Here is a 15,731-nt window from a genome sequence, read left to right as displayed (position 1 = left end):
TTCCAGTTCAAACCGGTTAGAACCAGCGTGAACCGGTTTCAGCATGTTCCGACTGGTTCAAACCAGTTTGAACTGGTCGTAACCAGTTCCGATTCAAATCGATTTATACCGTTTGAACTGGTTGTAACCGTTTCTGGTCTGGAAAAAAACGACCATGTATAGTAAGGCTTTGTAGCAAAAAAATGACCATGTATAGTAAGGCCACCATGTTAAATAAAGCGTTTTTAGCAACAAAAAAAACAAACGACCACGTATAGGAAGGCGTTTTTAGATGAAAAAAAAACGACCATGTATAGTAAGGCGTTTTTGGATGAAAAAAACGAGGGCTTTGTAGACATGGTGAATTTGTATGTATGGTGCATACTTTCGTTGTGTGAGTCTCTGAGCAAGTGGGAATGTAGCTCATTGGTAGAGCGCATGCTTTGCATGTATGAAGTCCAGGGTTCAATCCCCGACATCTCCACGACCGGTTCTAGTATTAACCAGTTTTATGCCGTTTGAACCGGTTAAAACTGGTTGGAACCAGTTTCAGTTGTTTCAAACTGGTTCCAACAAGAACCAGTTCCAATCAGTTCAAACCTGTCGGAACCGGTTCTGACCAGTTCAAACCACTCTTAACCAGTTCTCACCAGTTAGAACTGGTACAAGCGGTTAGAACCAGTTTGAACCGGTTTCAACCAGTTGAAACTGGTTTGAACTGGTTTAAACCGGTTGGAACATGCCAAAACCGGTTTAAACCGGTGTAAGCAGGTTCAAACCGGTAGATACACCTTACAATACATGGTTGTTTTTATTTCTGCTAAAAACGCCTTACTATTCATGGTCTTTTTTTTGGCTAAAAACGCCTTACTATAAATGGTCGGGTTTTTTTCGGCTAAAAATGCCTTACTATACATGGTCGTTTATTTCTGCTAAAAACGCCTTACTATAAATGGTCGTTTATTTCGGCTAAAAACGCCTTACTATACATGGTCGTTTATTTTGGCTAAAAACGCTTTACTATAAATGGTCGTTTATTTCGGCTAAAAACGCCTTACTATAAATGGTCGTTTTTTCCGGCTAAAAACGCCTTACTCTACATGGTATTTTTTTTCGGCTAAAAACGCCTTACTATAAATGGTCGTTTTTTTCGGCTAAAAACGCCTTACTATACATGGTCATTTATTTCGGCTAAAAACGCCTTACTATACATGGTATTTTTTTTCGGCTAAAAACGCCTTACTATAAATGGTCGTTTTTTTCGGCTAAAAACGCCTTACCATACATGGTCGTTTATTTCGGCTAAAAACGCCTTACTATACATGGTCGTTTATTTCGGCTAAAAACGCCTTACTATACATGGTCGTTTATTTCGGCTAAAAACGCCTTACTATAAATGGTCGTTTGTTTCGGCTAAAAACGCCTTACTATACATGGTCGTTTATTTTGGCTAAAAACGCCTTACTATACATGGTCGTTTATTTCGGCTAAAAACGGCTTACTATAAATGGTCGTTTTTTTCGGCTAAAAATGCCTTACTATACATGGTCGTTTATTTCGGCTAAAAACGCCTTACTATACATGGTTGTTTTTTCGGCTAAAAACGCCTTACTATAAATGGTCGTTTATTTCTGCTAAAAACGCCTTACTATACATGGTCGTTTTTTTCGGCTAAAAACGCCCTACTATAAATGGTCGGTTTTTTTTCGGCTAAAAACGCCTTACTATAAATGGTCGTTTTTTTCGGCTAAAAACGCCTTACCATACATGGTCGTTTATTTCGGCTAAAAACGCCTTACTATACATGGTCGTTTATTTCGGCTAAAAACGCCTTACTATAAATGGTCGTTTTTTTCGGCTAAAAACACCTTACCATACATGGTCGTTTATTTTGGCTAAAAACACCTTACCATACATGGTCGTTTATTTCGGCTAAAAACGCCTTACTATACATGGTCGTTTTTTTTTTTCAGCTAAAAAAGCCTTTCTATACATGGTCATTTATTTCGGCTAAAAACGGCTTACTATACATGGTCATTTATTTCAGCTAAAAAAGCCTTTCTATACATGGACATTTTTTTCGGCTAAAAACGCCTTACTATAAATGGTCGTTTTTTTCGGCTAAAAACGCCTTACCATACATGGTCGTTTATTTCGGCTAAAAACGCCTTACTATACATGGTCGTTTATTTCGGCTAAAAACGCCTTACTATACATGGTCGTTTATTTCGGCTAAAAACGCCTTACTATAAATGGTCGTTTATTTCGGCTAAAAACGCCTTACTATACATGGTCGTTTATTTTGGCTAAAAACGCCTTACTATACATGGTCGTTTATTTCGGCTAAAAACGGCTTACTATAAATGGTCGTTTTTTTCGGCTAAAAATGCCTTACTATACATGGTCGTTTATTTCGGCTAAAAACGCCTTACTATACATGGTTGTTTTTTCGGCTAAAAACGCCTTACTATAAATGGTCGTTTATTTCAGCTAAAAACGCCTGACTATACATGGTATTTTTTTTCGGCTAAAAACGCCTTACTATACATGGTCGTTTTTTTCGGCTAAAAACGCCCTACTATAAATGGTCGGTTTTTTTTCGGCTAAAAACGCCTTACTATACATGGTCATTTATTTCAGCTAAAAAAGCCTTTCTATACATGGTCATTTTTTTCGGCTAAAAACGCCTTACTATAAATGGTCGGTTTTTTTTCGGCTAAAAACGCCTTACTATACATGGTATTTTTTTTCGGCTAAAAACGCCTTACTATAAATGGTCGTTTTTTTCGGCTAAAAACGCCTTACTATACATGGTCATTTATTTCAGCTAAAAAAGCCTTTCTATACATGGTCGTTTATTTCGGCTAAAAACTCCTTACTATAAATGGTCGTTTTTTTCGGCTAAAAACGCCTTACCATACATGGTCGTTTATTTCGGCTAAAAACGCCTTACTATAAATGGTCGTTTATTTTGGCTAAAAACGCCTTACTATACATGGTCGTTTATTTCGGCTAAAAACGGCTTACTATAAATGGTCGTTTTTTTTCGGCTAAAAATGCCTTACTATACATGGTCGTTTATTTCGGCTAAAAACGCCTTACTATACATGGTTGTTTTTTCGGCTAAAAACGCCTTACTATAAATGGTCGTTTATTTCAGCTAAAAACGCCTTACTATACATGGTATTTTTTTTCGGCTAAAAACGCCTTACTATACATGGTCGTTTTTTTCGGCTAAAAACGCCCTACTATAAATGGTCGGTTTTTTTTCGGCTAAAAACGCCTTACTATAAATGGTCGTTTTTTTCGGCTAAAAACGCCTTACCATACATGGTCATTTATTTCGGCTAAAAACGCCTTACTATACATGTTCGTTTATTTCGGCTAAAAACGCCTTACTATAAATGGTCGTTTTTTCGGCTAAAAACACCTTACCATACATGGTCGTTTATTTTGGCTAAAAACACCTTACCATACATGGTCGTTTATTTCGGCTAAAAACGCCTTACTATACATGGTCGTTTTTTTTTTCAGCTAAAAAAGCCTTTCTATACATGGTCATTTATTTCGGCTAAAAACGCCTTACTATACATGGTCATTTATTTCAGCTAAAAAAGCCTTTCTATACATGGTCATTTTTTTCGGCTAAAAACGCCTTACTATAAATGGTCGGTTTTTTTTCGGCTAAAAACGCCTTACTATACATGGTATTTTTTTTCGGCTAAAAACGCCTTACTATAAATGGTCGTTTTTTTCGGCTAAAAACGCCTTACTATACATGGTCATTTATTTCAGCTAAAAAAGCCTTTCTATACATGGTCGTTTATTTCGGCTAAAAACTCCTTACTATAAATGGTCGTTTTTTTCGGCTAAAAACACCTTACCATACATGGTCGTTTATTTCGGCTAAAAACACCTTACTATACACGGTCGTTTTTTTTTTCAGCTAAAAAAGCCTTTCTATACATGGTCATTTATTTCGGCTAAAAACGCCTTACTATACATGGTCATTTATTTCAGCTAAAAAAGCCTTTCTATACATGGTCATTTTTTTCGGCTAAAAACGCCTTACTATAAATGGTCGGTTTTTTTTCGGCTAAAAACGCCTTACTATACATGGTTGTTTATTTCGGCTAAAAACGCCTTACTATACATGGTCGTTTATTTCGGCTAAAAACGCCTTGCTATAAATGGTCGTTTATTTCGGCTAAAAACGCCTTGCTATAAATGGTCGTTTATTTCGGCTAAAAACGCCTTACTATACATGGTCGTTTATTTTGGCTAAAAACGCCTTACTATAAATGGTCGTTTCTTTTCAGCTAAAAACGCCTTACTATACATGGTCATTTTTTTGGGCTAAAAACGCCTTACTATACATGGTCGTTTATTTCGGCTAAAAACGCCTTACTATAAATGGTCGTTTTTTTTCGGCTAAAAACGCCTTACCATGGTCGTTTATTTCGGCTAAAAACGCCTTACTATACATGGTCGTTTATTTCGGCTAAAAACGCCTTACTATACATGGTCATTTATTTCAGCTAAAAAAGCCTTTCTATACATGGTCATTTTTTTCGGCTAAAAACGCCTTACTATAAATGGTCAGGTTTTTTTTTCTCGGCTAAAAACACCTTCCTTTACACGGCCGTTTCTTTCCGGCTAAAAACGCCTGACTATACATGGTCGCTTTTTTATCAATGGGGAGTGGTGCGTTTTACACCTCCCCCTTCAGTAGTTCTACGTCTGAATCAATCCAACCCTTAATAACTATTTTATGACTATGTTACAACCTTGACTGCAGCTGGAAATGCGACTCATATAAAAAGTGTGATTTTTCCAAGTCCAGAGTTTTGAAAGGCGCTTAGAAATTAAATGTATTATTATTATAAATACGAAAACACACATGTGAAAGTAGCACACCCTCGTACAAACTTGTTAAAACGTCAGTCGGAAAAAAACTTCCAACGTCACCGTTGATGCACGGACTTATTTTGGAGTGGGACGAAACATGAGCGCTCGTTCTGCCATATGTCGGGTGAGTAAAAAATAAATACAGTACAACCAAAACATGAAATGTTTTTACGGTTTTATACTTTAATTGTTTTGGAAATATATTTTTTGAAGCCATATCTATTTTTAAGACACTTATATTGTTCGCCGATATTGCTGCTGATGACACGCCAAATCGCTTTAACCTTGATGTTACTCAACTCGACAATATTAACAACTATGCCGTCTTTGCGTAGGTCCTATGCCACGTGACAAATACCTCCGCGTCCATATTCCGCCCGTTTCAGTCAAGTAGAAGCTTACATCGTCCTTGCTCCCAGTGGAGATCGCTTTGTTCACCGAGCAGCAACCCTCTTCCCTACGTCGCCAACAATGAGCCAGCACCCCCGCAGAGACCCCCCGTTCCAGAGTTATCTATCCCTTGTCTACTTGACATGGGCTTCACCCAAAATCAGGCTGAGCAAATGTGGGAATGTGTGCTCAAATCCAGTGGCAGAAGGGCCACCAACCAGTGGCTGTCAACACTCACGGTTCTCTTCATGACGGGCCTCAATCCCTCCAGCGTGGTGAAGGTATTGACTAAATGTCCCGATTTAAACACCATCAAGGATTCGCTTCTCCAGGAGCGAATCAACAATCTACGAAAACTGGGTTTAGTTGAAGGTGAGCTTGTGAGCGTACACTTTTTTTTTACTCTCTTTGTTCAACTGCGTAACAGTAGTGTCACTCCATCCAGGTAGTCTACAGCGGGTAATGGTGCACTACCCCGCCATCTTGATATTACCGGTCAAGAAAATCAAGCATGTGACCATGTTCCTCAGGGAGAAGTGTCTTTTTACAGTGCAGCAGGTCACCCACATCCTCAGAGACACTCCGGCCATCGTGCATGAAGACCTGGATCAACTGGAGTACAAATTTCAGGTGAGAATTTAGGTTTCTAGTAGAGGTAGTACAACCGGGGAGACATCTTGTTCCAATTTAAAGTTTCCTGTTGAGTACAATGAAAAGTATTCTTATTATGTATATTTATTATATTATTATCGAAGGAAAAACCTATTCCACGTGTTGCACTGAAGATTTACTGACTTCCTCTTAACTTAATCCAAGATTAACTCATTCACTGCCAGACGTGCAAAAATGTGTCCACTCCAGTGCCCCCACTTTCACTGCAGATAACTCTACAACCAAATAAGGTCGACATAAACTGTTTTTTCTGATGAAAGAAAAGAGTTTAAAATTTCTTACACTGCACCGAATGCTAATGTAGTCCTAAAACTCAATCTTTTGTGGCTCCTGCAATTTGAGTGAAAATGACAAAAACCCTGGCACTGGAGTGGACACATAGTTGCACATCGTCTGGCTTAATAATATGTGTCTGGAGTCCAATATACAATGCAATACATACATATTGGTTTATATTAGCTAGCTAGCTAGTTTTCTATCTATTTGAGTTACTTCCGGGTTAAGTGAACGCTGGCGCGTGTGACTGCCACTGCTGACCCACAGAAAAACTGATCCTGTGACTGTAAAGTGACCTTGAGAGTTTTGAAAGGCGCTTATACATCAAATGTATTATTATTATTATTATTATTATTATTATTATTATTATTATTATTATAGCGCTTTAACAACAGCTGATGCTGGAACAAAGCGCTAACATGGGAAAAAATGGAAATTCTGCCCCCTTGTGGAAGGGAAAAAACATGGCCAGCGCGTTATCAGCACCCAAACATGAAGAATAAATTCGGGAATGGCGATCTAAGTCCTATTTTCAATTCCCGAATAAATTTGTGACTGCTGTTGTGGTACTAGTTGTAGTAGTAATAGTATTAGTTGTAGTAGTAGTCTGGCTAAATTATATGTGTCTTGAGTTATAAGAGCTTGAAATGAGGGCGGCTGTCCAAAATACAATGCAATACATACATATTTGTTTATATTAGCTAACTAGCTAGTTTTCGATCTATTTGAGTCACTTTTGGGTTGAGTGAACGCTGGCGCATGTGGCTGCCGCTGCTCACCCACAGAAAACTGATCCTGTGACTGTAAAGTGACCTTGAGTTTTGAAAGGCGCTTAAAATCAAATGTAATATTATTATTATTATAGTGCTTTAACAACAGCTGAAGCTGGAACAAAGCACTAACATGGAAAAAAAGGGAAATTCTGCCCCCTTGTGGAAGGTGAAAAAAACACAGCCAGCGCTTTATCGGCACCCAAACGTCATATTTTCAATTCACGAATAAATTTGTGAATGGCGGTGAATGAGTTAAGTTGCTAAGGACACTTTCATCGTATTGATTGACACCTTTTGTGTTTTTCCTACAGTACGTCTACTTCCGAATGGGCATCAAACAAGCAGAGATGGTGAAGCACAGGTTGTTCCGTTCCACGCTGGAGGAGCTACGCACGCGCCATTCTTTCCTAGAGCGTCGAGGTTTATACCAAACTCCGGACAAGAAAGGGCAGACCACCATCGTTAACCCTAAACTGGACAGCGTCCTCAATGTGGACCTGGATACCTTCCTGCTGAAACACGCCGCCAACGCGTCCATCGAGGAGTATGACGTCTTTCGGAGACTGGTGGCCAGAGAGTGGAAGCGAGAGGAGCGTCTTCATGGCGACCGCCAAGCGGAGATGGAGGACAGTGATGATGATGATGAGGAGGATGAAATGGAAGAGAAAGAAAGCTACAGGAAGACAAAAAAAGGATTGACACATGAATGAGAGCACTACAAAGAATATGCAATCGAACAGTTCGTCCAATCACATCAAAATATTCAGACTGATGCTGATGATGTGAATAAACCTTACTGGGGTCTGCATTTTTTTCCCATCATAATTCAACTTTGTGAATTTTGAAGAATAAAATTACAGTGAGACCTCAACGTACAAACTTTTTGTCTTACAAACGTCAAATTTCTGAAAATTAAACCTTATAATAAGCACTATTTTCATGATACACACCCACCACGGCTGGCGGAGTGATCTTCAGCGGAAGCACACGACCGAACAGCACCAGAGGTTAAGTTACCAACAGTCCTTATGGAAGGTGACTCTCCTTCCATAAGCCATCAACGACCATCAAAAAGGTAAATAAAACTTTATTTTACAGCACAGTTTCTTTAATTACAGTCCTCATGTAATGCGCCTCTCTTTCCAAACAGCAATTCCCTTTGACCTTCGACCTCCCAACGCCATTCCATCAAGCCATCAATAACCATTACAAATGTAAATAAAGTGACTTTATGAGACAATGCAGTGTATTGTCTCATTACAATACAATAGCACATTTATTATAAATAGAATAAGGTATGTTGTGTGTAGTTTTAAGTTTTTTTATTTCGTTGAAAAGTATATTTTATGGAAACCCAGGAACAGATTATTCCCATTTTAATGGTTTCCTAAGGGATTTTTTTTTGAGATACACACTTCGCCTTACACACTCTGTCTGGGAACCAATTAAGTTCGTAAATTGAGGTCTCAATGTATATATTATTCGAACTATTTTGTTAATATGAGTGGGAATTTCTTGGATTGGATTACCCTTTATTGGTCTCGCAGTGGAGACATTTACATTTGACAGCAGCAAAGTGATGAAAGTAATAGGAAAGGAAAAAGTAGAAAAACAAAATACGGGAGCTGCTGTAGAGGCAGCCACTCGCAGTGCCATCTTGAAGTCAAAACAACAACAAAAACGAAATAAAAAAATGTGACAACGCAAAAGACACAGACAGTCATTCGATCCTAAACTTTCTGTTTTAATCAGCCTGTGGAAACAGGCTGATTCATTCCTTACACGGAGCTTTGTCGCCATTTTCTGCCTCTTCTTGGTGCTACATTTCCCACCCCCAGATACCTCAAAATGCTACGGAATAAATGCTTTAATCGATTGCAAACATGTATGCTTTCTTCTTCAGAACTATTTGAATCATATTCATAACTGGAGGTGTAACAAGAAAGCATATTCTCCGAATCTGAAGCCATTGTTTTGATTCTCCAGCAATGCAAAACGTCTTGGCGTGACGTCACGAACTGGGGGCGGGACTTTCTGAAAATGCCCAATTCGCAGCTCTTTTTTTTTGTTGCAGATTTTGGACACTTTAAGTCATTTTTATTGGTGTTTTGCATTTGAATTAAAAAAAATCATAGTGTGTGTTTTGGGTATTTTAGATGCTATAAAACGTTTTTCTGATGTCAGTTAGGAAACAAAAAAGTGACGTCGGTTGTCCTTTAAATGACTGCGGTTTAGAACTCAAATCCATACATAAGAGTCGAGTTCCTGAAACAAATCCGCCGGTTGAAAAAGTCGAAAGTGTCCACCCTGTTCCTACGTGACGGCTAAGTGGCTCGGCGGAGCTTTTCTGCATCTCCGTAATCATCTGCGCGAGTCAACACGGAAACCCATCAGATAAGCGCCAGGCGGCAGAAAAACACCTTGTTGATTGACACAAGATTTCAGCCTTAATGGACGTGCGTCGCATACAGCGTTCAAATGAACCAAAGGTAAGAAAACGGAACTTTGCCCACTCAATAGTTTGTCAATAAGGACATTTCACTCTCAATCGAAATATCTGATTTTTTTCCCCTTCTTCTTTGCCTGAAGCGTTTTATTGTGTAGTTTAAATAAGCAGTTATTTACAGTTAAAGTACTTTTCAAGTGAAAATGTGGGTGTGCTGATATTTTTAGATCTGATGTTTTTTTTTCTCCCTCTAGCCTCATTAGGTATTAGATATTACATATGACAAGATCCTAAATGTTTTGCTATTATGTCACAGCAACCATACAAGTTTGTATGGAACCATTAAAAAAACTATAAAAAATAACAATAGGTCAAAACATGAAAAACAAGTACATCATACTCACCAAAGATGATTAAAAGTATGACTGTGTGCAGATGGCAACAGATGTGTTTGGATCGGTGTGTCTGATAATGTGAAGCCAGTGCGATTTATTTCTATTGGGACAAAAACTTCAGACAAGGTGAAGATAATTATGAATAGTCCGATATTTTATTTTGAAAAAAAATCTTAGGGACGTGATTGGTTAACCGTGAACACAGCCACCTGCCATTGCTATTTTAGTTTTACCTGTCCTATTCACCAAGATTAACTTTTTATTCAGCAGGGAGTTTTTGAGGTATATTTATTCACTCAAAAGGCTGAATCAGAATTATTATTTTTTCCAACGGGTGTGTAGACCTTTTCTGCTCACTGCATCAGATTTTTTCATTTGTATTATTTATCATTTTATCTGTAGTTTTACTGTTGTTATCCTATGACTTAGAAATTATTAGTATTAGTAGTACTATTATTAGTATTTGTATTGGTAGGAGTAATAGTTGTAGTATTGGTATTAGTAGTGGTTGTAGTAGTAGTAATATTAGTAGTAGTAGTATTTTTATTAGTAGTTGTAGTAGTAGTAGTAGTCGTAGTAATATTGGTATTAGTAGTAGCAGTTGTAGTAGTAGTTGTTGTAGACGTTTTAGTAGTAGTTCTAGTAGTAGTATTGGTATTAGTAGTTGTAGTCGTAATAGTAGTAGTATTTGTATTAGTAGTGGTTGTAGTACTAGTAGTAGTAGAAGTAGTAGTTGTAGTAGTATTATCAGTATTATCAGTAGTAGTAGTAGTAGTAGTAGTAGTGTAGTAGTTGTAGTATTAGTAGTTGTAGTTTTAGTAGTACTGCAGGTGTAGTAGTAGTATTGGTATTATTATTAGTATTAGTTGTAGTCATAATAGTAGTAATATTGGTATTAGTCTGGTGGTAGTTGTTGTAGTAGTAGTAGTAGTAGTAATAATAATAATAATAATAATAATAATAATAATAATAACATTTCATTTTAAGTCTCTCAAGGACACTAGTAGTATTATTATCAGTAGTAGTAGTAGTTGTGGTAGTAATAGTAGCAGTAGTTGTAGTAGTAGTAGTTTTAGTAATAGTTGTAGTAGTATTATTGGTATTAGTAGTAGTAGTTGTAGTTGTAATAGTAGTACTAGTAGTAGTAGTATTATCTGGAGTAGTAGTAGTAGTAGTAGTAGTTATTTATGGTAGTAGTTGTGGTAGTACTAGTAGTATTAGTAGTTATTGTGATTATTATTGTTATTATTTCAATAAAAGAAAAAACGGCTTGCTGATGTCCCCATCTTGGCGGCAGACATTCCGAGAGGACGGCCTTCCCGAACAATGTTGCTGACACGGAGCAACAGGAAGCGGCCGGACGACCCGCTTGAGACAGAGAAAATGGCCGCCGAGACCACCCTGATGAGCAACCTGACGCAGGAGTGGCTGGCGAGCCTTCGCCGCTGGCACCTGGAGCTCTTCTTCATCCCCACCACCGTAGTCACGGCGGCCACCATGTTGGTCAACCCCATCCTGTTGGCGTGCATCTTGGCCTCGCGCGCGTTACGCCGAGAGACGCGCTACCTGCTGGTGGCCAACACCTTGGCGGCGGACATGTTGTTCCTCACCCTCAACCTGACGACGGCCGTCCTCAACGCCGCCCGGGCGCAAGTCCCGTGGCTGGCGTGCGAGCTGCTGACGGCGGTGACCGTCACGGCCTACTGCGGCGCCATCCTCAGCGTCACCCTGATGGTGGCGGACACCTACGCCGCCGTCCGCTGGCCGCTGCACTACCACGACCTCCTGCCGCCCGCTAGGACCCACAGAATCCTGCTGGGGGTCTGGTTGGTGGCGGCCAGCTACCCCTTCACGCTGGTCATCCTGATGGAGATGGAGAGGGAGAACCTCCGCGGGAACGCCGCCGTGTGCCTGGTCCTGATCTCGCTGGGTTTCATCCAGGCCAAAAACACGGCGGGGATAAACATCTACTTCTTCGTGGCGGCGCTCGTCTGCGCCGCGCTCATCTTCTACTGCTACGTCGGCCTCTACATGGAAACGCGCACCCAAGGCATCTGGCAAAGTCGCTACTCCAGAGCTCGGGTGACCGTGTTGGCCCACGGGGTTCTGCTCTTGCTTTACTTCGCTCCCGGTTTCGTCTTCACCTTGGAACTGCTTCTGTTCCAGAGCGAAAACGTCAGCCAGGACGTCCGCGTGTGGGTTAGCACGGTCAACATGTGCGTGTTCATGCTCCTTCCCAGGGCTTTCGCTCCTTACCTGTACGGGTTACGCTACCGCCAGATCTCCGATACGTTGCTGCAACTGCTGCATCGCCATCGAAGACTGAGCCAGATCACCGTGGCGTAAATCACCTTCCGTTTGCTCGGTGACCTCATGTCAGAGATGTTTGTTCGGACACCGTGAACAAAGGCTAGAACTCAGAGAAGACTGTCTTTTACTGCCGGTAGGGGGCGTAGCCATTCATGACCGACGCCAAACCACTGCAACCCTCCGCCAAGCTATTTATTGAGAGTACAGTGATACTACGGCTTACGAATTCCCAGAAAGTGTGTGTAAGGCAAAAAGTTTGTCCGCCAAACATTAATTTCCCATAAGAAACTATTATAAATGAGAATAATCCGTTTCTAGTTTCCCCAAAAACATATTTTTACATTTGTACGGCATACAAGAAAGTTTGTACGGGAAACGCGAAAATTATTAAATATCGTTTTGAGATATTTTCAATTCCGTTTTTGTCATGAAATATTAGCAGTCATGTTAATGATAACAATTATCGCTACTCGTAAAAAGTTGACGACCGGGAAAACAAGTCCGTGCGAAAAGTCTCAAGAAGAAACAAAAGGTCAGAGAAGACAAGTCTATTAGCTAGCCATCTAGCTATTTGCTATCTATTAGCTATCTAGCGGGCTACCTAGCTATTTGCTATCTATTAGCTATCTGTCTGGCTATCTAGCATGCTATCTGTAAGCTAGCTAGCTCGCTTTCTATCTATTTGAGTTCTTCCGGGTTGAGTGAACGCTGGCGCGTGTGGCTGCCGCTGCTCACCCACAAAAAAACTTTTCCCGTGTGACCTTGAGAGTTTTGAAAGGCGCACAGCCATGACAGACAGCTGCATTTTTACCATATACATATTTGAATTTAGAAGTCGTAGCATAACTTACTGACTACACTTCGTGTTCATTAATACTCGTTTTAAACGGAATTGTTTGGTTTAGCCAACTTAATTGTCATTTCCATTTCTACTTTCGTTTATTTTTGAGATGTTTTGATCCCAATAACGATAATACATTTGATGAATTTTGACTCACAATATTGATATAATACTCATGTCTGAATGTAATTTGTGTCAAAAATAATCTGTCAAGATTGCTAACGGTTACTGTACACAACTTCTGGAGCATTTGACCAAATCTAATGACTTGCATGTATTTCCTTCTCTACTTTAACTACAGTTTGAAGTGTGTTAAGTAGTTGACTCATAAAACAAAAACAACATTTTCATGCTAGCTTTTAAGTACTGTTTATTTTATCCCATAATACAGACGGGAAACAAAAAACTCTTCACACAAAAAACGGTGACCACAGTCCTGTTACACTCACCCCATGACAAAAAAAAATGAATAAAATAATAACCTCTCGCGCTCACGAAAAAAAACAAGTGATGAAAAATGCTAACGCTGAAAACCCCAAAAATGCTAACGCTGAAAACCCCAAATTGAAATAAAACTGATCAAGTGAGAAATTTCATCGCTTTCCTCCCCCACCACTAGATGGCAGCATTTCTTCATATTCGAGTGAAACAATTTTGTTAAGTAGAAGCCAAAGGACGCTTTCCAATCGAGTCGCATTTAATTTATCGACACTTTGAAACGCTCTTTAATTTCGTCTGATGGCTGACGAACACTTTGGACAACGTGATTATTCTCTAATAGGCAGCAGCTTCATGGCTTGCCGTTGGAAATAGTTCTGGATTTGTGGCGCAAAATAATAAACAATTGGGATGCAAAGTCATTAACAAAACGGGCAAAGCATTTCGTTCAAGACGGAAGTGATGGCCTGTGACTGACGAGGTCCTTTTGGGTTTTTTATATGCTTTGTATTGTGGCTGAATGGATGGATATTATCATGCGTTTTCATTTAAACATGACAAACTGTTGCTATAGAGACACAGAGTGAGGTAGGGAGTACTAAGCGTCATGCATTGTCAACGGGACTAAAATCACCATCACTGTGCGTGTGCTCCCGCGTCTGTGTGTGACAGCGCATGGGCGGATATTTGACAGCATCAGCAGACGTTTTGACAGAGTTGCAATTCGAGTCGGGAGGGAGAGGGAACAGGGGAGAGAGGGAGAGATAAAGAGGGGAGAGACAAAGTGAGAGAGAGAGCCACCAAGCCATGCCTGCCAGTTTGATGCCAATTGTCAGCCATGTGCTTAAAGCGTTCGGTGAGAAGTGTGATGAGGTGACCTAGTTTAAACACAGGACACTTGTCAACAAACAGGGACTGCATTGGCCTTGCTTTGGGCCACCACACTGCGTGGGCTTCAAGATTGTCAAATGATCAAAGTACCTCCTGATTGAATGCAAATCCTGTTGCATACCTGTCAACGTCGGTTAATAGCTGCTCTTATAAATGATTACAATTTCGTACGCCGTGCATTATTTGAAAGTATTTTAAAACATGCAAACTAACACTGTTTACCGCGCGTGTGCACGTTACGTTTATCAATCTGACCGTACGATAAAAAAATATATACGATTGAGGATTACTTTTGCTGGTTTGTCGTGACAATAGTAGCGATCGGCGGCAGCAATCTCGTCGATTTACAGCAGTTGAGACCAACTCTCTAAAAAGAGCCGTAATTCCAATCACTATGTTAATCAGTATGAGCTTTTTGGATGGAAGGGGGAGATCTGGGTAGTGACTCAGCATGTTGGTGATTCGTTTCTAATTGGAGGCAATAATTCCAAAGCGCGTACGCACACACATAAACAAACGCCCCTTATCAGAGTTGTGCTGTACTGATAGAATGAGGTGGATCATTACGTGTACGTACTACTTACCAATGTGGAAGCAAAGAAGCTGGGGTGAGTAAATCACAGAGAATCTCACCGAATCCAGTCAAAATTGAACTGAGCAGCAACGGTATTCAGGAGAAAAATGATGCAAGTCAGCGTCTTCCCTGCATTCGTATGCACAACATGTGTCTCATGTTGATGACATCACAACTGTCCCTTATTTGAACCCAGCATGAGTCAAATGCTCACCTGTTTGGTAACTATAGGCTAAAGTTTGCTGTCCACGTGGATGGAATAGTGAGGTATAGGTTATAATAGGACTAAATGCCGTGTGAATGAAAAAATAAAAATAAAGTTTTGTGCGCTGGTTGATGCATCTCTGAGTAATTAAGCACTCCCAAGATGGCGGCAGGCCTTCAATGCTGCGGATGGATCTATGTGTAACATTGGCCGACAGGCTTGACATCAGGGCGAGTAAATTAGACAGCGATTAAAGTTATGATCTTCCAGTATCTTGTTTGAGAAGCAAACATTGTTTGGCTTGCCTCAAACCGAACCCGAAAACACCGAACACAAGTACAACAGCATTCGACACGAAAGGTGCTTCGTTTCCTTTTAGCGGTTACATTTCTCGCCGGTTAGGGGCAGTGTTGCAACGTTACAACCCACAATTTGACAACGCGCACGCAAACGCTCTCGCTCAAATCCGAATGGATGACTTCACAGCTCCGCCTGGGTTTCCTTTATGATCCCGGGATCTTCCCCCTCTCTCACCAGACATCAGCAAGCAACGAAGGAGAGCGCAGCACTCATTCCACTTCCACGCATCTTCCAACTGCAACTGCAAACGAGGGGCTACCAAACTCATAGCTG

The 15,731-nt window shown here is 40.2% G+C and overlaps 2 protein-coding genes across 3 annotated transcripts; both read left to right on the top strand.

Moving 5' to 3' along the window:
• The first annotated feature begins 4,874 nt into the window (after positions 1-4,874).
• On the top strand, positions 4,875-8,713 carry mterf4 (mitochondrial transcription termination factor 4). 2 transcript variants are annotated; one of them, XR_016116424.1, is made up of 5 exons: positions 4,875-5,011; positions 5,223-5,649; positions 5,723-5,907; positions 7,310-8,073; positions 8,149-8,713. XR_016116424.1 is itself a non-coding variant. In XM_089008082.1 (4 exons), exons 1-4 carry the CDS (start codon positions 4,985-4,987, stop codon positions 7,706-7,708), a joined length of 1,038 nt encoding a protein of 345 aa, XP_088864208.1. In that variant the 5' UTR covers positions 4,875-4,984; the 3' UTR covers positions 7,709-8,713. The 2 variants fall into 2 exon arrangements, 1 of the variants encoding a protein (XP_088864208.1); XM_089008082.1 differs by having other exon boundaries at positions 7,310-8,713.
• A 1,898-nt stretch (positions 8,714-10,611) lies between these two features.
• On the top strand, positions 10,612-12,248 carry LOC148891211 (putative G protein-coupled receptor 148). The gene has a single exon (XM_089008084.1). It carries the CDS (start codon positions 11,166-11,168, stop codon positions 12,183-12,185), a length of 1,020 nt encoding a protein of 339 aa, XP_088864210.1. The 5' UTR covers positions 10,612-11,165; the 3' UTR covers positions 12,186-12,248.
• The last annotated feature ends 3,483 nt before the right edge of the window (positions 12,249-15,731 follow it).

The sequence above is a fragment of the Hippocampus bargibanti genome, linkage group LG11, assembly GCF_051943395.1.
Source record: "Hippocampus bargibanti isolate YZ-2025 linkage group LG11, ASM5194339v1, whole genome shotgun sequence".
In the NCBI taxonomy this organism is placed as follows: domain Eukaryota; kingdom Metazoa; phylum Chordata; class Actinopteri; order Syngnathiformes; family Syngnathidae; genus Hippocampus; species Hippocampus bargibanti.
Note: the sequence above shows the minus strand (reverse complement) of the source record. Positions and strands in the feature narration are given on the sequence as shown.